General features: G+C 42.9%; 1 protein-coding gene across 1 annotated transcript in view; it reads right to left on the bottom strand.

Annotated features, from left to right (window-relative positions):
• PTPRO (protein tyrosine phosphatase receptor type O) overlaps positions 1-5,462 on the bottom strand; it is a 157,852-nt gene extending 152,390 nt beyond the window's left edge. Inside the window, 3 exon segments of the mRNA XM_076342166.1 lie at positions 4,979-5,031; positions 5,034-5,073; positions 5,075-5,462. Of these exon segments, the coding sequence (XP_076198281.1) occupies positions 4,979-5,031; positions 5,034-5,073; positions 5,075-5,194 (213 nt within the window). The 5' untranslated portion in view covers positions 5,195-5,462.
• Positions 5,463-25,458: the final 19,996 nt, after the last annotated feature.

Here is a 25,458-nt window from a genome sequence, read left to right as displayed (position 1 = left end):
CACCAGGCCCACTAAACCATGTCCCTAAGTGCCTCATCTACTCGTCTTTTAAATACCACCAGGGATGGGGACTCCACCACTTCCCTGGGCAGCCTGTTCCAATGTTTCACCACTCTTTCAGGAAAGACATTTTTCCTTACATCCAATCTAAACCTCCCCTGCCGCAACTTGAGGCCATTTCCTCTTGTCCTATCGCTTGTTACTTGGGAGAAGAGGCCGACACCCACCTCGCTACAACCTCCTTTCAGGTAGTTGTAGAGAGCGATGAGGTCTCCCCTCAGCCTCCTTTTCTCCAGGCTAAACAACCCCAGTTCCCTCAGCTTCTGACTGAGGTGATACAACCTAGAAATTGTCTTATTGACCTCGTGCAATTTGAGTCTGGGGCTCATTACTCCTGTAGGGATGAAAGATCTCTTCTTGATGGTCCACTATCATTTCACCACAATGAAATCAGAAATTTGCCAAGGAGTAGTAGCAGACTTCTATTCCACTGGCAGAGAGGGTTTTGCAAGTCCTTACTACAGTTCCGTAAACATGAGTTGGCATCCAAGCATCCTCTTCATTAGCTTTGCCCTCTAGAATCACCCTGGTCTAGAAATAATCCATTAAAATAATGAAATGAGAGAGAACATGACTTGTAGAAGTTTTGAGCTAAGGATGACCATTCATAATAAACTTTCTTAAAAAGAAAAGTGTATGCTTTTGCTGGGAGGATGTTTTTCTCTCCCATATGGCCTGGATAGTCTCAGACTAGCGGTAGGCAGAAAAGTTCAGACTTTTACCTAAGTAGCTCCTCTGAGTCTGTCCCATCATGAGAAACCTTACATCCATTTTTGTTTGCAAAACTAACTTGTAAGATAGGGGGTTTTATTTTGATATTAGTAGGACGTGGTCATGAGGAAAAAAAAACAAACAAACTTGTTTTCTCGATAAGAGCTTCAGCCAGCATCTCTCAGAGAGAGAAGAGATGCTAAAAGGACTCCGTACCAATATTCACATTGTGTCCAGGTTTTTTTTCCAGCCAGGAGGAAACAGTGATGAAGCACTTGGGCTCCCATCTGTGAAATCAGCCTTTCTCCTAAAAAGGTTTCTCCCACAGAAAGAGGCAGTGTCCTGATGGTATGGCTTTTGCTTCAGATTATTAACATTAGATGCAGAAATTCTTGAAAATTACACCAATAGAAATGCATTTCCTTTGTTGGGTAAGGTTGTGCTAAGTAAAGTCTTACAGAATCTAAATCTCTTTGAACGCCTTGGTCCATGTAAACCTGAATTTAGACTGCACTATGACACCAAACTCCGTAAACTGATGTAGTAGTGGACAAAAGTCTACCCTGCTAGACATAAAAAGTTGTCCTTGCTAAGGGAAGGAAAGAGGGTGTTGCTGCTTTATATGCAGAGCCTGAAGAGCTCTGACTGATACAAAGACCTCAGTCTCCTGGAAATAAGAGATGCATTTTTTATTTGTAAAATAAACCAGACAATTTTAAAGTAGACAATTTTCCTGAAGAGTATCATCCCTTCTATTCAGACCATACATGGAACTACTGTGACAACCAGTTTTCTCATTGTCTTCCTACTTGAGAGCATTGGTCAGACCCTCCTGGAGGTGTAACAGATTGTAAATGATGTCCCAGCACCAGGTCTGGCATGTTTAAGATGCTTTTGTCCTCTACTCGAGCTCTACCTTGTCCCACACACAAGGAAACATAGAATCACCCAGATACAAGCTAGTAACAGCATGGGACATCTGACATATCGGTCACATAATCCAGGACACAACTTCAACTGGTCGAAGCTCGGTGTAGACGTGACTAAGGGAAGGTTGCTGGATTGCAGTTAGAAAAGGTGGGAAAGATAGCGTCAGTCACTGGGATCAGGGAACGTGTCTACTTTTTATTGTTCTTTATTTAGCTGAAGTACAGCTTTTCCTTTCAGCTGTGATCAGCCATGCCTTTGCCACACCAAAATGAGACAATTACAAAGCACGCTGCTAAAGAGTATGCCTTCCAGCCATTCAGACTGAAACACCAGAGAACACAGACCCATTGCAAAATGGCAATATATTAAGTAAGAGATTCCTACAGCAGAATGGTTGGAGGCTTTTCTCTGAAGCAAGACACAGCCCTGTTCCTCTCCCAAGTACTGTAAATCCATATTAATATCTGAGCTCGCACACAGTACCTTTCTTCTGCTAGTTTCTAAACTAGACATCACGTAAGAAAACCACTGAAGAAAGAGAATGATAAAGGTTCAAGATCACACTGCTGTATTTCCAAAAGAGATTATGGTATTACCTGGAGCACAGAAAGCATTCGCATCGTACTGTGAAAGAAGTACGATGCGATAATATTACTAGGCCACGGACAACAATATCAGGCACATGACATGCAGTGGGCAATATTCCTGTTTGAGCTCCTTTTGTCATTGACTGTACCAGCAACCTCAGACAACATAAGGAGTTGGAACAAGTCGGCACTATTACTTTACACCATGAAATACAACAATTGGAAGAGAAGAGAAAATGTGCTTTGAGCAGTTTTATCACTGTGCAAAGTCTGCTGATGATTTTACGAATTGCCAGATGGGCATCAAGGCCCCACCAAGCAGATACAGCTTAGCAAGTGACATTTGGGCTGCTAACACTGAAACAGTAAGCATGCAGACATCAGTTTTGCCCACTTTCAGATTAATCAGTTCAATGCCGCTGCTTTCTCAATGAGATTAACTTCCAGGTGAAACATCAATTTAGTAACTTGAGGCTGGATAATTTTAGTGTTGCTTCAACAAGTTGGCAGAACTAAACAGCACAAAACTAGGGCAATGCCTTGTTTTGAAATTAGTTGTTTTCAATTATTTGTCACTGCAAAAAAAAAAATGCAGACATTAAAGAAAATTCAGTGAATTTCAGACTCGGGAAAATTGTCTTATTCCAGTGATCTGAAACAAGCACTGCTCTTGCTTCCCCAACTCCCTTCCTGTAACCATGTTTACTTTGAGTGTCCTCTGAAGTGTCAGTTCTCCTCTTATTGTAGCATCCGATAATAATGTACAAGATAACTAATTACAGTAGACTTGCTATCCAACCGAAGTCATAATCCAGTCATGCCTGGTGTTACTGATGCACCTCTATCTTGAGCTACAGCTTTACCTTCTCTTACACTACAAAATTCTGCTAATGCTCATCAGCTTTCTTTGTCATTCCAGTCCCGGGTTTGTCTGAGTTTTATCTGGCTCAGAAGTAATGTTTACTTTCCACCAGAATGAAGACCCGAGGCTACCTTCAAACCTTACCAAATTTCTTGAGATTTATTATTTATTTTACAAGTATAGTATTTTACTAATTTAAACTACCTATTTCCTGTCTTGCTTTACCACAGTATTTTTTGTCGCAGTAGTGCTAGTAAAACCAAAACAGGAAAAAAAAAACAAAACACAAAACCAAAAACCACACCACCAAAACACCTTAATTTTTTAAAAAAGCCAGGATTCACAGTAATACGAACTCTGTGATTGTGGGATAAAACAGCTACTTAGAACTCTGTGCACTTCTCTATTAGGGAACAAACTAGAACCTTCATCTTTCTGCTAGGCCATAACGTCCACAGTCTTACTTTCTTAAAAATAAAAATTCAGAAAAAATCACCAAATTCCAAGGAACAAAATTTTGTCTGTATATTAACATTTTATCTTGCATAAATGTATGTTTCAGCAGTTATGAAAATGAGACAGCTGACAGTTGACTACTATATGTGAACAGATGCTGTGAAAGCTTCCCTTTAAATAGTTCTGTCAATGCAATGTCAATTTTAGAAGTGACACCACTGCTGTTCTAGGACATGATCCTGCAAACTCTTATTCACACAGGGAGTCCTGCTGATTTCCATAGAACATTTACATTTAGAAGACTCTGAAAGGTCAGGTCCTTAGTTGCGGAGCTCTCCTTGACAATGACTGACAAATATATAAGAAAGTTTTTAGTAGTGCTGAACACTGTACTTTAGGGCAATGACATTTATAGTCAGTGATATTCACCTAGACGGTACATACATTTTCTTCTAGAAGTTACACGAAGCATATTAAATATGCTTGAGAAACCATTAAAGGACCTAAAGCGTAGAGATAAAAAATGTCATGTGAAACCAAGCTTGCAGTATTAAGCAGAACTTTGAAAAATTAATCTGCCAAGAAGATAGGCTGAGCCTGAACATAGCACGGTACCGATCAGAAAGCAATGTTAAATTCTGCCACGATAAAACCGTCACGATACACCACCCGCCCCTTTGTTAGCTCCATTTTCATAACGGTTCTCTTGCGGGGGGGGGGGCGGGATGCATGAAAGATAAGAGGCATTTAATGGGGGAACACGCCGCGGCGGGGTGTGTTTCCCCGGAGCCAGCGCCGCAGCCGGGCGGCGGCAGGGGCCGGGGTGGGCGGCAGGGGCCGGGGGTGCTGAAGGATAGCGCGGCGCCCCCGCCACGGCCCGGCCCCGCGGGGCAATTACACCCCTAAAACGGCACATTACCCCTCTCTCGGCACCCCCGCTGGGAACCGGGTAACTTTGGAGGAGGCGGAGGATGGGAGGAAGCGCCGCCGCAGCTCCCCCGGGCTGCTGGCACTTTCGGAAGGGATACGGGAGCGGGGGCGCATCTCGCCCCGGGGCGCGGGGCACGGCGGAGGGGGCTGCCCGCCCGTCGGATCGCGCACCGCGGGGCGGCACCGCCCCCCCCCCCCCCCCCCCCCAAATCCACATGCAGATCCTGTGCGGCCACCCGCGGGAGCACAAAGAGGGGACAGCCGGGGCTGAGCCCCTGCCTCTGCCGCCCCGCAGGAGAGGCGGAGCGGGCACTGCTACCTGGCCATGCCCGGGCGCCGCGGTCCCGCCGAGCCGCCGGGAAGGCACACAAAGGCGGCGCGGCGGGGGCTCGGTGCCCACGGGAGGTGGGGACCCGCACCCCTCCCCTTCCGCGGCACTTACCTTCAGCAACACAAAGAGCCAGAGGAGGCAGGAGCGGGCCCCCGGGGCCCCCCGCCGGCGGCGGCCGGGCATCGGGGGGGACGGCGGCCGCGGCCCGCGGGGGCGACCGGGCAGGGGGGGCTGCTGCTCCTCTGCCCCCTGGCCCCCCGCCTCTGCCCCTCGCCTCCCTCCGCTCGGCTCCAAGCCGTGCCCGGCAATGGCGAATTGCGGCGGCATCAGGCGGCCGGCGGCGGCGCCGACCTCCCCGCCGAGCGGCGCATCCTGCCGCCCCCCGCCCCTTTTATTTGGGGTTTGCGGCGGGGAGGAGGAGGAGGAGGAGAAGGAGGAGGAGGAGGAGGAAGGGGAGGCGGCGGCGGCGGGGGGTGTCTCCCCTCCCAGGAGTTTGGGCGATCGCGCCGCTCGCTGCACGGGAAAGGGTGGGGAGAGCCGCTCGCCGGCTCCGGGAGCGCGGTCTCCTCGGCGGGAGCGGCCCCAGCCCCCGGCGGAAGGCCAGGGCTGGGAGCCGGCAGCCGCCGCCCTCGCTCCCCCGCACCGCCCTACCCCGATCCCCCGGCTCTCCCTCTCCCAACAGCATCTCCTCTCCGCGGGCAGGAAAAGCGGGGCGGCAGGCAAAAACGCATCTCCCCCCCCCCCCCCCGCCGCCAACGCGCACAACAGTCCCTCCCCAACGTCATTTTTCCTGCCTCTCCCTCCCCCGCCGCGATCGGGGGACAGAAATGCCACGAACACGCGGGGGGGAAAGGGGGCCGGCTGGTGGAGCAGAGAAAGGACGGGGCCAGACCCTGACCGGGGCAAGCCCAGCCCCGCACGGGGCTTTAGGCTTCTGCGGGAGGCGGCTGCTCCTTAGTTGTGGCTCTGTGGGAGCTACAGCTGCCGGAGCTGTAGCCGGTACCCAGATACCAGCAGCAGACACAGTGTTGGGAAACAACGTAGGCTTCCTTACGGCTGTTCTCAGGAGGTAGAATAAAGCGCGTGGAGAACTCTTCAGAGGTTCACGATACAGATCTAAGCCTGCAAGGGGTGGAGAAGAATTCATCCTGTCCCACGAGATACTTGGGCCCAGTGACCAGAGGGGCACATGGAGAAACCTGAGGCCACGTCCTCTGTCGTGTCTTCCCTGTCCCACCCCGCAATCCTGCACTTTGATCAGAGCCATCTCCAAACTTAAGGATAGGCAAGCTATTCATCTTTGCAGGAGTCTTGCTTAAGACGATGCCCCCAGGAAAAAAGGGGGGAGGGCGAACCAAAACAAAACCCCAACACACCTACACGCCCCCCCATTCGACCACTATGATGAAAATAGTCTTTCCAAAACGAGAAGACTACATCAGAATCTGGTTTGTCACCAACCACACTATCACTCACACCACTATAAATTAGGGTGCATCCTCGGTGCAGCTATCAGAGCTATAACCAATATCGATCTGAACAAAATAGGGTCGTAAGTGCAATAAGGCTGTGTCTGGGGCACCAAACTTCAGAGCAACTTTGGATCTAGGTGTGGTTCCATTGCTTATAGTAATGGGCCACCACCTTGCTTTTCCTTAAAAAACTAAAACGGTGGCTGAAAGTAGATTCAGGGTTTGGTTTCAAATTTTCTAAGTCATTTAGGCAAGATGAACTCCATTACATTCTTGTGGGAATGTCCTTTAAACTGATCAGTTACAAAGTTGTTTTCTAACAGCGTTACTAAATTAGACAATAATGAATCTGCATTTCAGAGCCCTGCCTGGCTTATATGTGGCGTTTTTTTGATTTTCATATAATTTGGGCCTTCAGTCAACAAAAGCTTGATTTCAAAGTGGCCAAAGCCAGAGAGGGATGTGCTTATTTTATACTGAAATGGGGCCTTGAGCAGTGATTTGCCACACTTGATGGGGATTAATCCAGAAAATGAAGGAGAAATTCAGGTCCTGTGTAGATACTGGCACAAAGCCCAAATTTAGAGCTCCAGAAGGCAAATGCTATTCATATCTTCATTTGTAAGAAGCTGGGGACAGAAAAGACCTACTCAATGCTACCAGTGAAGGACACAGGCCTCTCTTGGGTACCCATCACTCTGGTGGTGTTTGGAGCATTATCTGAAATTGGTATGCAAGGGGTTAACCGTGTCTAAATTTCCTTCAGTACACAGGTTTAGGATGAAGAGAGAGGTTATCTAAAAGACAGAGCAGTAAATTTCTTTAGGAAATTAAGATTGTCATCAGTACTTCAGAGCTGTGGATTGAATTTTAAGCTAGGAAATTCTTGTTTACTAAGTAAATTAAATTGTAATAGTCAATGATTTTTGACATTAAGATTGTACTTTATGCAGTCTTCTCCAATATTCCACTCATTTACAATATTCAAATGTTAAAATGCTGGTAGCATAAACAGGACTAAAGACTAAAGCTACCTAAAAAGCAAAAAAAGTTAAATATAAAATTCTAGTAGCATTTTGGCCTCAGAACAATACTATCTGAATCAAAGAGTTAAAGCGAACAATAGCTGAAAGAAGTAAGAAGCGCTTCTGGAATGAAACCTTCAGTAAAGGACTAAGATATTAAAACATTCTGGTCTGGCTGTTGCAGCAAAGAATAATGCAGCCAAGAGAATGCAAAAATTGCATCCTTTTTAAATTATGGGGGTCTAGTGATACTCCACCTTTTCAAAAAGTGCCAGTGCTTTGGAAGATGCCAATCTGCCAATAGAACCGAATCCTCCAGAAAATGATAATTAAGTCTTTTTTTTTTTAAATAAAAAAAGTAAAAAAGGTGTTTTCTAGCAACTATTCAGGATTGTGTTAGACACAGGCAGTAGAACAGTTCTTGCCAAGGCAAGCCTACACCCGAGTAGAGAAAGAAGGTATAATGTGAGCAAAGCTAACAAGCAAAGATTGGCATACTGGAGAGGCTGGCTCCAGGCTTTTTCAATGGGTGAAACCTGGAATGTCATACAAAGCGTTCCTTAAGAATGCAAGAAGGTAGGACGTGAAGGAAAAAGAAAAGAAATTTCTTCTTTTCTGAATAGGAGGTGTGAAAAGTAAATACAGACTGGAGAAAAAAAAAGGAACTATGAAAACAAGGGCAACCTTATTTGTTTCTAGCATCTAAACAATAAAAACAGCGAGTCTATTAATAAACCAGCAACGCTTTAAAAATAATGAGGCAATGAGATATCTTCCATTTACTCATGGAAAAAGAAACAGGGCAATTTGTAAGTGTTTGCAAGTGGTCAGTTAGTGAAAGATACGGATACAAGGGTATTCCAGAAGCTCCAGAAGTCCTTCAAGCCCCTATCCACTGGTCAAAGGTACACCGACAGCCAAAAGGCTTCCTAAGGGCTCTATAACCCACTACATCACTCCAGGAGGAAAGGACGGAAGTATTCAGCAGCATACCTCACAAATTAATCTGGAATTTGGTTTATTTGAATGAAAAACACGCAAATATTTGAGAAAATTTTAAAAAATAAAAATCAGCAAAAACCTGCTCAAATGGGGAACCCATTGTGAAGTCAAACATGGCTTTTTCTGAATCAGATAATGTGGTTTTGGTGATTTGACCTAAAACTCCCACACACACACTTTGCGTTCCAGAAATCTGAACAACCCCTTCTTGGCACAGTACAAGCTGAAACATATTCCCAGTTACTAAGAAGGCCCTATAGCAAAGATTAAGTCAAAGCCCTGACCTTTGCATTTGTGTAGCTCCTGCAGTACAAAGCAGCGAACTGAACAGGGAGTCCTTCGCTTCACCAGCAAGTTCCCTTGACTCACATAAGACTGATGCTTGTGAATCCCTGCCATCGTTTCCCAGAATTTATCGAAGGCCATGTGTGGCATTATGTCATGGATCGATGGCCAGAGCATGTTGCATTATGAGCATTTCTCATTCTTCCCTAAGAATCTGTTTTCAGCATATACTTGCAAGGCATCCTAATTTTTCTTGGGCTATATGTACGCTGGGCTGCAGTGGTATCAGAGCAGCTTTAAGGGACTCTGGTTCTTTCTAAATCCACCCGGCAGAATTGCGGTGAAGCGGAGAATTTGGAGCAGAGGGACCTGACAGTGAGGTGCGTAACAGGGTATTATGATACAGATGAAATTCCCACAGTCCTGTCTATGCACACTAGATTTACTGTAAAATCTGGGGATGAATTATTTTGTGATGTGCAGTATGCAGGAACATGATAAAGATATTTCAAGGTATTATAGGACACAGATCACTAGAAGACAAAAATCGTTAAAAGAAAATCCTCTTGCATTTTAAGAGCACCACCTACAAGCAGGACTCCACATCAAACACACTTTGTCAAGAGCTTCTCAGGTAGCTCATCAACTACTTGAAGGTTGTGCTAGTGACAATGCTAGAGCTTTACCTTTAATATAATGACCTGATGAATTAAAACAATTGTGGTTGCTTGTAATCAGTGATTTAATGAATGTAACATCCTAACTGAACCATATATCACACTCGATTATTAGAGAAAAATAAAAATCAAGATGTTTTATGGTTTCAAATGTTTCTAAAAGTGTTCCTGCTTTTAGCTTACACGGACTTAATTTCAGGTTTACAGTAAATTCTTCCCTTGCCCCTGAAAACCCCAAAGCAACACTCAGTCAGATCTACCAAGTTTGCCTGGCCTAGGGGGAAAAGCTGTAAATTACCATTTATTCTTAGCTGCAGTATAAGCCCAGATTTATATGAAGCTTTACAGGCCTCAGCAAGTCTGGATAAATATGGCATGAAATGAGGTTTATTTTAAAAAACAAAACAACACAAAACAAAACAAACCCACAACCCTATAAATAGAAGAAGTCCTAGTCCATGAAGTTTTTGAAGCAAAGCTATTTTTCAGTGACAAAGGTTTTTATGAAAAAAAAAAAAGCGTGGATCCTTCTTAAATATATTCACACCTAAAGTCCTTCCATTTCAATGACAGCAATGGATAAAACAATAACAAAAACAAGTGCAAAGGGTGGCTAGAATAATGTACACGGGTTGCCACTTATGTGTTCAAGTGCAAATTTATCTTAGCTTTCTTTTTGATAAGTACAGGCCCTGTGACTTTTAAAAGTATGTCCCACAGTCCCCCTAACAAACAAGTTGACAGGTTTGTGGTTTTGGTTTTTGTTTTTTTTTTTTTTTTTTTTAAGATCTGTCTTTTCATAACAAGAATGATTGACACACTTCAGATGTACAACCTGACTAGCTTCCAGATGCTTATTAGTCTTTCAATGCAGGAGAAACGGTGAACTATACCACAAAAGGTCATTTCCCTTTAAAAAAAGTCAGAAATCTGTCTTTGGCATTGAATCTCTTCCTCATAAATAAGTGTATGAAAGATTTTGTCTGATATTTCTTTCCTTTAACACTGTGCAGTGTTCACTGAAATAGTGTATGGAGAGGAACTCCATACATTGTTTTTTGGGGTTTTTTTTGCAGAACGCAAGCAGTAAACATACTCAAAAAGGCCAGTGAGATTATTTAACATTTAAACAGTGTATGCAACTCTTTTTTATCTGTCCTAGGGTATCTGGATGCTACAGGATGCCTGAGAAACACAGCAAGTTCTGTGAATGGAGTTTTACATCAAGAAAAATATTCATATATGTTTACCTTTCTTGTGAGCTATTAAATATTTGATCAGCCCTGCCTGTTATTGGGTATCATCTCTTTTACTCTTATAGTTCTCCATCAAGTCTCAGAAGATATAGTTGATTAAAAAAAATTGCCACGGTTTCTGACTGTGCTTATTTTGTATTGTAGCCTGTATGTTTCCTTCCAGATGCAGCCGGCTTCTCCATTTTTGTTTATGATCTGAGCAGGTCAAAGGCACAATCACACTGGAGAAAGAGGGAGGCTGGGAATTTCTGGCTGTCTTTAGCACCTTCCCCAGCCATATAAGACGGAAAAAAAAAACACAAAACAAAACCAAGTGATCTTTTCTGCTTAAGGTGGGTACATCTTTCCGGGGGTACTCCTCAGTAATTCAACCATACTTTACATTGCAGAACCATCTAGGCTCTTTATCCCCCCACAAAACTGAAAGGAAAAACATCCAGAAGAAGGACTGGGTTCTGGCTCGCCCCAGTCAGCCACCGGCTTTAGTACCTTTCACCTCTAAAATGTACTGACTTCCTCTGACCCTCAGAGGCTCTATTGATTCACAGAAACCTGAGTCATACTTACAGGAAACATTTCTCTCCCCAGAAATTTACAATAGGAGCTGCAATTTTGCACAGATAACATCCTTCTTTTCTTCCCTGACATCTATGCTAAAATTTTTTCCTCCGTCTTCATAGTATGGGGTTACTATATCCCAATATAAATGTGCATGCCTTAAATCGGTGCCTTTTCGCTCCCATTTCCCAAACGGCCTCAATAAGCACCCTTTTTGCATTAAAGATATTTCTTTCCTACGCAAAGATATTAGCTTCTGCATACTACTTCCCAACCGCAGGTATCAAAGCATTTTTCAAACAAACAAGAATAGCTGTCCCCCTGGCTCTGCAGGTGAGGGAAGTATATAGCTCACATGCTCTATAGTGTCAGAAGGCCCTGAACAGAAGCACCTCAGAGTCAAAGTTTCACCTCGAAGCCAAAGAAAAAGAGAGCCTTGTGAGGTCTGCAGTCAGATTTGTTATCTCTCCTCAGCAGAAGTTACCCACGGACGGAGAGCAGCGTGAAATCCAAATTAAGACAAAGAACCGTTTCATGCATTGGGCTGCAGTGCCCTGTTATTTGACTCACTCCCTGCCTGTATTCCTGCAGCAGCAGCATCTGTGCTGTCACCCTTCTGCCTGGGGCACCTGTGGGTGGGGGTAAGCAGCCCCGACCCAGCCTGGTGGGATACTGCTGCCAGCCCTGGCTGCCTTCCCACCACGCTCTTCCTCACCGCTTTGCAGTGCGACGCTCTGCTTAAAGGACTCAGCATCTTCCCTCTGCTTCACGAAAACCCCAGCCAATCAATCAGGCAACAACACGCGACTAAAGCAATCGGTCACACCGTTTGATTAATCACGCCAATTACCGGGTACTCAGAGTAAACAATTTCAAAAGCAACCCAGTGTGGAAAATGGGCCTGCAGCTATGTAAGAATGGGTCAAATCGCTTGAAATCATAAATATATTCATAAAAATCTCCTTTCATTCACAAACAATTTACTTCCTAGGGGGTGAATTTCATTCAGAGAAGAGAGAAAAGACAAGATTCAGCAAATATATTATTGGCACCGTCAGGTGTTCTAATTTCAGCTGCAGAAATCACCGAGGAAAGCAGGTTAGCAGGATTTAAGAGAATTTTACGTATTATGTGGAAATAGGAAGAAAATCTGTAGATTTATCAGGTAAGGCAATGATGTTTTCTTTTTAAATTCAATCTTTAACATTTCAGTATCTCAGGGGTCAGAAAGAGTGTTAAACACAAAGGACAGGATGATGCGGGATTTTTCTTTTTTTCATGTTTGCCTTTCTGTACATTATATGTGGGCTCATTCCAGAGTATTTGGAAAAAATGTCCAACAGTAGAAAGGGAAACAAAAGCTTTTTCAAATACATAAGTGTTAGAACATCTCCACAGAATTTCCCCTCCATTTTTGAGAGCCATTACACACCTACTTGCAAAGTCTTAATTAAAAATAATCTGCTTTCCTTTTTCTTGATCATCTCTCAAGAAACACGTACGGTCTGTCCAGTTTAAATAAATTAGCACATTAATAGGTCAAATACATCAATTATGAACTTAACACACTCTCAGACTAATGGGACTTGCATTATTGATTTCAGCAGACATAGGATGCCTCACTTATTTTTTTGGAAAGTAATTTAATAGAAATTGATACGATGAGTCAGCAAACTGTTTTTTCTAACATGACTTTCACCTCCAGGAATACTCCTTCACAGTTCATATAGCATATTTTCACACCCAGCTCTTTCTAAGACCATGGTTTGCTGTCCCTACCCTGACATCTTCAACAACCCCTTAAATCAGAAGAAGGCTAGCAGACCTGAGCAAGTCAGTCAGGTAGCCATGCCATCTGAGCGATTTAGGAAAATCAGAGCCCTTAGTTGCTGCCTTCAGCTGAAATCAGCACCAATGCCTCTTTCTCCAACAGAGCAGCTGAAGTCTCAGATGGGATGAGGACGAGTCCCCTGAGCCCATCTGCAACCTTCTTCTCCCGTGGGCCAGCAGTGCCTGCCGGTACAGGTGTTTGGTCTCCACCCAGCCCCACCAGGAGGATGCCAGGCAGCTTTGCATACACCACTGGCCGTTGAGCAACACCAAGGGGATGACTCCACAGGTGACAGCTCTGCCTGGGCTGTTAGTTGCTTCACCATGGCCAAAACCAATATGTGTTTTCAATCAACCTATTTGACTAACGCTGGAGAAGGGCAGAGGATGAGAGATCATTGCAGTGACATTGACCTGGCTTAGATGGGGACAGTTGAGGGAGAAGTCAAGTGCCTGTCTTCTCCCCATGAAGCACACTCCTGCTGGTGTCCTTACCCAGTCTCAGTCTCAGTGGTAGCACACCTAAAGCTATGCCCACCCAATGCTCAAGGTAGGATAATATGTATGAGGACACAAATTGCCCAAATTGAGTGCAGGTATCAACCTAGTAAACTGGGTTTTTATTCAGTTATGGAGTTCCTATGTCCTAAAGGAAATCATCTGATGTTCTGAGTCTACTACAAGGCAGAAAGGATTTTATAAGGAAAAACTCCCACAGTTTCTGAAGAGAAACCAAAGTTTGAGCTGACACAAAGGCTACCTAACATATTGTCTCCTGCCCTGACCCACATGGTCCTTACAGGGTAGCACTGAAGTCTACTGAAGTAGTGTGGGGAAAGCCTGTGCTTCAGAGGCATTTCAGAGCCTAGAGACTGTCAGTCTCCAATGGGGGTGGCAGGAAAAAAAAAAAAATCCAGCACTGCTAGAACTCTGCACGAGAGTCCCTACATTAACTTAGCCAAGGTTATCATATCCATGACAAATATGGGTTCACTTTCTTATGCTTCCATACAACCCACAAATCTCAAAGTGCCAAACGAACTAAATTGCTATGAAATTAGAGTCATACAAAACTACATGCAACAATAAAACCCAGAACAATCTTCATTTCCATGGCATTTTTGTCATAATTAAAAATATTCATAGAGCTTTACAAAGCATGAAATTACCTCGGCATTTCCATATCAGAGAGTAGAACCTTGGCACCAGCTCAGGGTAAAACTCTGGAGCCCTGGGAGGCTGCACATTACACATCAAACAAGCATCTACAGAGCTGTTCAAGTACACGCCGAACACCTTGTAAAACTGGAGGCAGCTACAAAATGGCTGCAGTGGCCTGATGCTTTTGGGCAAGACAGCTCTGATATTTTCTGTCGGCTTAGGAAATCCACACAAAGCGGGAGGTAGATCAGTAGTGTAGAAAACATCAAAATGACATTATGGGGACTTTGCAGAGGTAATGTGTTTACAAGCATAATAGCTTCAGCTGCAATAATTAAATGTGGAGCTTTACGCAGGCTGTGCACGGAAACAGCCCCTCTGAAGTAGACTGCTAGCTGACACGACCCAAATACATGCACGGGGCTAAAAAACACTGAAAACAAAGGCACCTTGGTACAGTAATTCTCAGAACCTGAGTGTAACCAGAAGCAACTAATGAAGGGTGATGCTCATGAGATCTGATATACTTTACATCTTTTATTCAGCAAAGGAAGTGAAAATGTGAAATTCCCCATTTGAAATGTGAGAAGGGCCGTGACCGCTTTCTGACAATGGCTTACTCCGTTAGAGCATCACATTCCTGTAACAAACATCATCTCAAGTCAATGGAATAGTTTATAGGAGAAAATACCATTATTCAGTGTAAAAGGCTTAAGAACTCGGTCCATGGAATTCACAAGGTCAGGCTGAAAATAATTCACATATGTGCCAAGAATACTTCAGCTTTGGCGTTCACACCCATTTTCAACCCATCCTGTCTTGGGCAGCCCAACATGCCCCCTCTCCAAGTCTCATTAGATATTTGCTCCCAGGAATTTCATTCAGGCCTGCTTCTAACTAGGGGAGCTTGTTGACCTTGGCCAGCTTGAAACTGAGAGGACTCCATAATTTCAGTAGCCCACATAAACGATTAGCAGAAAGGTACAGATACATGCTGGGATTCAGACTAGTGAGACACAAATTTAAGTAAGCCTTGTTGCAAATGTTCGACCATGAAAGCCCTTGTGAAAGGATGCATATTAAAAAAAAAACTCTTCAGTTTCTGTCCCACCGCTGAGTGAAACAAGTAATGTTCTAATATCAAGGTGGATTTGAATGCATTGCCATCAATGTAATTACATCTGACAGAGATGAGAAATGGGATCCTGTTATATATGGCAACACACTTTATTACAAAAATCTGACTGTGCCAGAAAAAAAAACACATAATGAGGTCAACTGAAATTCCTGTGGAAAAGAGGATGAAACTAAAAAGACAGACAATACCCAGATGAAAACACAGAAAAAGCAGATTTTCAGGATAATTTTTAGTGCATTCTAAGACTCAGAGACTTATCTGCAAGATTTCTGTCTATCATCCTCATGGCACTGATCCATCCGACTTGAATCAAGGTATCTCATCATTTTAAGGTGCAATATTGATTCAAGTAGTCAGCATGACAGGAATCAGAAAGGAGAAGCTGGTTACTGTGCTGGCAACAAGTTCATTGTTGCAATGCTAGGAAAAAAAGGCTGGACTGTGTAGCCACAAAGGCTCAACTGAGCCTGAAAATGCCTGTTTTCTTCCAAGAGTCTCACAAGCAGAGTCGACATCGAAGAAAGGAAAGATAGTTGTGTTCTTTTCACTGGAATGGAAATAATATTGTTGGAAAATATTTTTAAGAAAGGAGATCAAATAGTAATGGAAGTGAATTGAAAACTTACTGCTAAGATCATTACGCATGCAGAATACACACAGGTGGACATTTAAGTTGATGCTTATTATTACGGAGTCCTCATCCAAAAAATGTGATCAAGCAAGAGTCTGGCAGATAGCCTGAGGAGTAAGCAAAACCCTTGACTGGTAGCAACGCATTCAAGTCCTCCAGATTTCAAATGAGACACAGGCATTGCAATAGCCTGATGTGGCACCAGGCAGGGGGCAGAAGCATAGCAGTTTGAGGTCTTGAGATCAATCACCATCAGCTGATGAAGTACTTGCTTTTGCCGCTCCTCCCCATATACAGTGCTGTAGGAATCCGACACACATATCTTGGATACCCTCTTTTGCCAGACTGTCTGTTTTTCATTAACATTATTTCTCTTTTGTTGTTACCAGTGCATTATCTGGGCACAGCTGTACAAATATTGCTGTCTTTTGTGGATTTCGTGCTTTCTACCCATTTGCACCCCTGTTTTAGCCTTATTTTTTTTCCTATTCTTTTAAGTAAGCTGACCTACTTAATCACTTCATTCTGCGGCTCCACTGAGTACTACTTATTAGTGTCTGTTAACGTCAAAACATCCTGCAATTTTTGATTTTTCTGGCACTTTCCCTGCACTTGTAAAGCAAAATAAAATCATCAGATGAGAACAGTGTTGATAACCAGCTATTCTTAGCATTTTACATGCAAGTCTGTAAACTATTATGGCACTCATTTTTAGTATGAGCTCTCCAATAACCCTGAAGTATTTGAATGTTAGCATCAGTGCAATCAAATTACTTTAATTGTCAGAAAAAATGCATAAAATTAAAGCACTATCAGATTACATTTTGTTGTCATACACTTTAACCTATGCCAAGCAATATTTTGACTTTCATTTGAGTATGGCAAAGAGCTCCACAATATTAATTAATTAAGCCTTAAAATCTTTCTCCATAACAGGAAAATATTACTATCTCCGTTGAACAGATAGGTAAGCTGGAGTCAAACTGTGTTTAATGACTTGCCTCACTCAATAACAAATCCAGGAATAGAGCCAAGAAGTTCACTTTCCCAATTCCTTCTGCTTTATCACTGAAAAACATTCTCTGACTCTGGGTAAGTGTTGCTCTGGGTGAGCATGCATGAACTGTCTCAACACGCGTTTTTGATTAGGCCCATAAGCAAAATTCACTACATTTCCCTTTTGGTCATATATAAGGAAAGACTCCATCAAGGCATGTTCAATTAATATAGGAAGATGATCAATAAAATACGTTGACATCAAAGCTCACTTTTGCTGATAGTGTATACCATGTCATTAAATGGAGAGAATTAATTATAACAGTTTATCAGTGTCAAGTTCTGAACTAGAGGCTCCCAGAGCAACAAATGCATCATTGCACCTTGTTTGATCTAATTTTCCTTTGCTGACAAAGTCAAATATGAATGTGCCAATGTTTATGAACTATAAAGCTTTTCCAAATCCATGCATTATTGTCTGTATTTTGCTAAAGTAAAAATCAATAAAAGTGCAGCACATTAAATTAGACTAGCTATAAGCGATACAGTGCGCGTGTAGTGTCAGTGGTAGCCTTCTGAATAAATTAGTGTCTTGCAACAGAATTAATTAAAATGGTATCAAAGATAACTCTATTGCTTAATATTCTACAGTGAGTAAGGAAAACCCTTCAATGAATTTAAGATCCCCTCAGGAATAGGAATGTCCTTGGAAACTAATAGCTGCTAAAGTATGTCTGTGCAAACTTGGTAAGATTTAAAAAGAGTATCATTGAATTGGTGGGACACGTCTATTAATGCCTGTTGCTCAGGTTAGTCCATGGGTTGGGAGGGACATTCAGAGATGTGCCTCTGAAATTAGAGGGATGGGGCAAGGACGTACACTAGACCGCTTGATACAGATGGAACAAAAACACAGCAGTGTATGGACGTACAACCCATTCACCAAGTGCTACAAGAATTGACCATGACAGTATAAATCTCACAGCTGTAGCCATAACGTCCCCCTGGACTGGGTTTGTGGGTTAAAATAAAGCTAAGCATTGAGCATAATCTTCCACACCACTGAAAACAAGTTTGAAGTCCTCTAATCCTTTATTCCCTTATTTATTAGGGTAAAGAAGTGGAGGAATATGGCTGGCAAAAAGCTTCAGTTTGGTTCTCCTGAACTTTGTTTTTACTTCTCTTACAGGCAGAAGCACCGCAGCAGCTTCACAGCAGCACTTGCCAATGCCACACCTTGCCCTCTCCTTTTTTTGCCTGTGTTACTCTGCAGCAGTTCTGCAGGGGACAAAATGCATAAGCGACTACTTTGTACACATAGACACGCTCAGTACCTTCACACTTTATTAGTCTCCCTTTAGGGCTCCATTTCATCCCTGACAATTTGCTTAGTTATCCCAGGGTCCTGACCAGTATGTATCGAGTACCTTTACCTGATGGAGAGAGTGGGGCCAGGGCAGGTGTGACTGCAGAGCCTGAGAGCTCCACCTCAAGATTAGGCAAAAGAAGAAGGAAAAGGGACCAGATCCAGGGAAAAGGAAAGGCTACCTTTGATTTTATACATGCACAACTGTACGTCATTACATGGAGCAGCAGTGTGTACTAATCAGTGACAACTTTTCCTAAATATCATGTTTCCATAAGCCTGGAATTCCAGTTCCTTTATACTCAGCATCAAGGAGCTGGTATACAACTGACATTCAACAATTACAGGGCACAACATCAAAACATAATCCCAGGGACGAGCCAAAATCCAACTCGTTAATTTTATTTTTTACCTTAACATTTAATATTCAATAATTCTGTAAGGGAGTCTGGATGCTGAGGAAATACTGAGATAGCTGCCTGAGCTACAAGACTTCGACTAAGCTTGAAGCTAGCTGGATCCGGGGTTTGGCCCTATCTCTGGTCTTTTTCGAATACGGCAAATCTGAGAAATTCTGTTGGCATGTATTCCTTCACACGCATTTATCTGAGTAAAGCTTCAAACAGGCATGATTCCCCAGTGCACTGAGAGATTAAGACAGTGTCTGTGTGAATCTAGATTATTACTTTACTTGCCAAGCATAGACAATAATTTTAAAAGATGCTAAACAGCCTTATTGCAATTCAGAACCTTAATATATTATTTTTGCATTACAGAATATTTGGATGTAAATGTGAGAGAAACAGTAAGTATGCAATTCTGCCCATTATTCAGCTTCAAAAATCACAGTTCTGATTTTTCCTACATAAAATAAATACGGGGGGGGGGGGGGGGGGGGGCAGAAAAAAGGATTCCCTAAATCCTAAATATCAGGAAAAGAACATGAAAAGCTCAGAGAGCAGCAATGCTGGTTTCTCCCAGCCCAATTAAAAAGATTATGAGAATTTTTGAAATATATAATTAAATCCCTCTACCCTATCCCCACCCTTAACCACCGCAGTTCTCTACCCCAGCATCTTAGGGGACTCCTGCCTCTTGACACGGGTACTTGTCCCTGCCACACTGAATTATGCAGAGTACAGAGAGGGTTACAAGATAACCCTCCACCATCAGCCCACTGCTGGGGTTCAACAATATTGTCAGCAGACCTGAATAAAATTTTTTGAAACATTGCCACTCTGTGGCAATTGAAAGTATAACACATATAATTTTCTATAGCTATAAAATCGACTTTTAACTTTTACGGCACATGCTCTTAAAAGGAGAAAGATTTCTGGCAAAGAAATAGTTCCAATTAAGTTATAGTTTAAAAACAAACATACAAACAAAAACCCCCAAACTACCACACCAAAACCACAGTGATCTTCGTACACTGCACTAACATCACTGAGAGCAGTTACCGTGGAATTTTAAAGCAAAGTATTTCACAAACGTGTGCAATATTACACAAATATGACATTACCAGAACTTATGAATTGCCATTTTTAAGCAACTCGGTAAGTATAAGTCCCAAAGATGAAATGGCCATTTTGCGCTGTTGATTGAAGACAATGAAGGCAGATTTTTAAGTATTATTATTTGTGTGACTTTTCCCATAGCGTATTCAAAGGTAAGGCAGGCAAGCAGAGTTTACCAACACCTCGTTGTGGGCAGCAGTGTTACTACGCGTCTCACTGCAGAACAGCAGACACATCCATTTACCTTTTACCTTTTTAGTTATTTATCATAGGCTCACCAGTTTATGATAAATATGATGGAGCGTTCAGCTGGAGCAGGCTCTCACGTGGGGCAGGCACCCAACAAGCAGCACAGAGCCCTGCCAGCCCCTTCATCCCTGAGACTGACTCTTCCCATACTAACCACGAAGCGCAAGCCTCACTGTCGAGGAAAGTTTATCCACATGTCTAGTCTCACCAGGAAACTTGCCAGAGGGAGAATATTTTTTACGTTTTACTGAAGTACTGATGAAGATTTTAGTGACAATTTCAAATTTCGTAGAAAGATTTTTGCAGCTCCTCCCACTACTGCCATTATTATAGGGGAAAAAAAGGCAAACAAAACAAAAGACACAAGTAAACAGTTAACAGGCTGTGAAGCCCCCCAGTTTCCAAAGCATCCATGAGTTTTGGAACAGAAATCACAATAAAATCAACAACAACTTTTAAAAATCAAAAGAAGGAAGTTTTTTTTCATTGTGTTTTAGGCTTTGGGGGTTTTTTTATTCCTTTTAAGTTCAGATAGTAGTGCTGACTCAAATGGGGTTGCTCCTGATTTAAATCTAAGGTCACGGTCAGGCTCAGTTAGAGAGCAGCACTGATTAACTATTTCTCATCGCATTAGTGTGCTTTATAAACACACACAGGAAAAAACCCAAACAATCGCTATTCAGCTTTTTTTCAGAAGCAAGTAAAATACACCCACCCCCACACACCCCCTTTCGGTAATACACGGAATGGATGATTTCTCTTCTTAGGCTACTTGTATAACAGAACTGGGCCTCTTATCTCCATGAATGCCACCAAGGGTAAAAATGTCATTTCCCACAGCAAACACAGTACAACTTTACATGTGTGAAGAATAGAAATGTATTCCATCTTGAGGAAAACCCCAGATTATTCATACATTTATCTAAGACTGCAAATGTGTCATTTATTCAGAGAAATGTTTTGCTGATTTCCCAGGAGTAAGAAAAAGTATTTTAATCTCTGAGGTACTGGAGACACCATGCTCCTCTTCTCCACAGAGATGTAAAGTTCAACCCCACGTATAGCATGCAAGCAGTGGATTTCACGCTTCTTGACATGACAGGTACCAAAGTACACAGGAAAAGCTGTAGCAGTATGAGAATAATTTAGTTAATATTCAGAAGTTGGAAATAGAAGAACTAAAGCCACTGTAGAGCATTTGAAAATACCTTGCTATCATAAAGACAAGTCAAGAGAGGGATACCTGCAGATTACTTAGTTGCTTTCGTGTTAGGTGTTTTGTCAAAGTACATAGAACCGGTCACACTTTTTATACAAAAAAAGAAGGAGTGGCATTAGTCTAAATATAAATTACCCATCAAGATGTTTTCATTTTTTTACATTGGAAGTTAAAAAGGTATCTTTTCCTCTGTGGGCAGAGAAACTTTCTCTGGAAAACAGTTGACATTTTTAACCTAGCCTGGTATTTGACCTGCTTAAATCTAAGCTTATAAGAAAAAAATCAAGTCTCACATTCAGAGACAAATGTGTGTTGTAGAACATAGTAGGACCGGGCCATTGAGTCTGTTAATTAACAGATTCTCATTATTTAAAAAAAAAAAGGTTCTAAGCGTGAAAGGAAATGAGTTCAGTACCATTCTTAGCTACTTGCGATATTTCAAGGGTCATTTCTGGTCCTCATCCTGCAAGATATATCATCCAGCATAAGTACCATAAAAAACCCAAACAGTATCCACAGTACTTCCTGGGTTGAGGCACTCGGTCACATGAAAGTTACAAAGCATTTATAAATCTAGATAATCCCTAAGCCGTGGATTTCCTTCTTAATAGCGGAGTTAACCCAATGGTCAATATGCATTTCTCTAGAATAAACATACAAAGCAGCATGTCACTAACCTGAGTCAGACTTGCTGGGATGAGCCCATGCGATGGAGTGAGGCCATCTTGCCTTACAGCATCAATAAACTCCTAGAGGACCCTGGCAAGGCAATGGCACTTACGGATGGGTGCTTGCCCCCTTGTTTTCCCCCCCTCTCAGAGCAGAGGGAGGTGGCAGGAGGGGGCTTGTCTCTGTTCCCTGCAATAAACCCATCAGCATAACTGGGCCACTCAAAGAGGCATTGCTTTCTGCTGTTGGCCCAACCTCAGGAAAGCAAAGGAGAAGAAAGGCCAGGTCTCTGAATGGCATTTTAGCCAAAATGCCATTGAGCTACACACAGGGTGGAGCAGGTGAAGCACCAGCTTCTGCTGACCTGCTCAGCTGCACCCTCTCACACAGCAGAGGGGAAATCTCTACCCCACCACTTCTGAGGGTCTGAAAAATTAACTGCAATTATTAAAGGTGGTAGGGAGCTGATTGATTACCTGGGGGGCGGGGGCAAAATAGAAATGCTGTCCTATCAGGCTGTGTAGCCAAAGACTACCCGCAGAGAAGCAGCACTGAGTCAGCGTACACAACTTTAACTTCAGTGATTCCCGATTTCAGCCTGCATCAGCACTCAGTCTTAATATTACCATAATGTAATCCTTTCTATGGGATAGAGGAAAAAAACATGGCTATGGAAAGGGACCTCAGGAGATTTCAAGTGGTGAGGATGATGAGATCCTCTCTCAGCCCTTCCCAGCAAACAGCAATGCTTTTCCATGCTTCAAAAAATTAGGTGCAGCTGAACATTAAGCAGCTTAGGGGAAACCCACAAAAAGTGAAACAATCTGGTGCCTGTAAATAGCAGTAAATGCAGGAAGCCTGAGGCAGGTTGCTTTTGCAAATCCCACAGTGGAAGCTTACGGTGCATCATGGTTAACACGGGGCTGCCACCACCGCCCAGGCCAGCCTCCAGAAATAGAGGCGCTTATTGTTTCTTTCTTCTTCCCCTGCCACCATTTTTTGGACCATCTGTAGCCCCTTCCACTTCACTGCATCTCTAGATACTTTGGGTAGGGGCTGTCTTTGTGCAACGTGTTTTGGGGATGGGGCTTTTTTGGAGCACGTGGGAGCATTCAGTGCAGTGAGGACCAGATAGCTCACGTAGCCAGCTGCCTACAGGTCAGCTGGGACCAACCCTCAAGGACAGAAGCATACACAGTTCCCACAGCTGCTCATCTCTCCCAAACACCACAAGCACAATGGGTCTTAATACCCACTCAGACCCTCCTCTGTGGAAGACCAGCACCCAGAAACCCCCACCATGTCCAGCAAGAAAAAGTCTTGTTGGGAACTGGTGTCACAATGCAGTTGCAATCAAGGTAATAAATACAAGTGATGTGCAGAAGGGCTGTGTTATCCAAATGTCCAATTAAATCTCTGCTCAGGATTTATCAGCTACCTTCAGGTAAGTCACCCGTAAGTGTGCTGATAATAATTCTGCAGCTTGGTCAGCAGAAAAATTGTGACAATGAAAAGGATCCCGAGCAGGTGCTCCTGAGAAAGTAAGAAAACATTCAGTGAACGCAACCTATTTAGTCATGCACTGGCAGGTACCCACATCTTCCTTCCTATTTCTTTCTTTTTTTTCTTTTTTTTTTTTAAACTTCTTTTGGATGAGACATCAAACCAAATTCCTAACCACTCACATGGTTACTAAGGATCCCATAGCTCTTCTAAATGCACCGTCATAGCCAAATTCTAGTCTGGACAATTATGATCTAACTCTTCAAAAGCCCTTTCCTGTATCAGTTGGATGAGATGACATTTTACTTCCCCTCCTGTAATGGATTAGCTGCCATTAGCAACTGCTGAGAGTGACCCTCTCCACTACTTTTAATTGTAATTAGCTGATTGTGGAAGTGGAAGGGAGGCTTTAAAGAGACATGATGCAAAATGTGCGTTAAAAGGAGATACTTGGATCTTTTCACTGAACCCAGTCTTATGCATAGTTAAAATGAGGGGGATTTGAGTGAGGTGATTATTATTTCTGTTCAGAATCCAGCACTACTTCTTGGGAGTAATATGGCTTTCCACCCCCCCCAAACAAATCGGTTGATGAGAAACAGATATGAGGAGAGTAAATCAGATTCCTCTTTTTTGGTAACGCCACACGCACCTCAGAGAAAAAAAATCTCTGAAAAATGGAGAGCTGAAAGAAGGGCTTACATGGAGAGGAGGCAGGATCCTGCTCCAGAGGGGCGGTTGCAATCCCGTGGAAATTTCTGATGCTTGGCACAAAACCATAAATTATGGGGCAGCCAACCTACACAGTCCAAGCCAAAAGGTCACTGCTGTTTTTTCACTATCCATACTATCTGCTTCCCGTTTGGAAGCTTAAAGCTCAGGTAATGAAGTTATAATGGAATACCTTCATATGCCATTTTCTGTACATGAAAAACAACCAATTCCTTAAATATAAATACAGATGTTACACTCTCTGCTGTTACCGAATACTTCTTCAGCTCACGTAGGACGAGAGGTCGATATTTTGGAGCCCAATTACCCGCGCTGCAGCTAGTGCCAGGAGTGCAGGACCAGGCACCCGCACACGGTGGCTGTAAGGGGCTGTCCCCGCAGTGCCGGGGCAGGGTCCGGCTCTGCCCCGGAGTGGGTCCCGGCCCCAGCAAGACAGGCGCTCCTCCTCTGATGGCAACAGGATGCTTCTCTGGAAAAACATGCGGCACAAAAGCACAAGGTGAGTATAAGGCTGTCAGAAGAGCAGGCAAAGCATGAAATACTTTTACCACACACAAACTCCATACGTGTCCCTCTTTTTAGCTGGAACATACAGTTGTGCTGCTTCTATGTACACATAAAAGGAGACAGCTAAAAATGAAGTGACTTGGAAAGGTCACAGTAGATTCAGTTAAAATATTTTGCCAAAAGTACACATTTTTATCAGCTGATATGATTCACAAATTTCTAGTAAATTCATGCAGTTATTTTCCTGAAAAAAAATCTCAAAGGATTGAAATTTTTTTGCTATTTCAATTTTCTTTTCATTTGTCATCTTAAATTTGTGTTTTGTTTGGAAGCAAGCCTAAACCTAAAGCAACAAGCAATCCAGTAAAGAATACTACCAAGTAGAAACATTTTGATCCCTCTCCTTCTGCCTTTTGGGGATTTTGTCTTACGGAACTGACAATTTTGTTTGCTTATTGCTTTAGGTCTCACAAGCTGTTAGTTACAGAAATGGAAAAAAAAAAAAGAGAAAAAAAAAAAGGAACTCAGCTGTCCCAAATCTCCTTCATACATAGATTTTTAGAAGATACAGCTCCTGCTGCCAGACAGGACTCTCCCTGGCACTCCTGACCACACAACTACTTTCCTGACAGCCTTGGCATTTAACCTCATATTCTCAAAAAATTTCTAAAGGGGATGGGGAAAAATAAAGCCTTCCACTAAAACATATACCACAGCCTTCCTATCTGATGCTCTACAAAAGCACATTCTCAGAACAAAAATCCAAAGTCTTCTAACATTTCAGAGTGTAACGTCACT

The sequence above is a fragment of the Aptenodytes patagonicus genome, chromosome 1, assembly GCF_965638725.1.
Source record: "Aptenodytes patagonicus chromosome 1, bAptPat1.pri.cur, whole genome shotgun sequence".
NCBI classification, from domain to species: Eukaryota; Metazoa; Chordata; class Aves; order Sphenisciformes; family Spheniscidae; genus Aptenodytes; species Aptenodytes patagonicus.
This window is presented reverse-complemented; position numbering and strand designations above follow the sequence as displayed.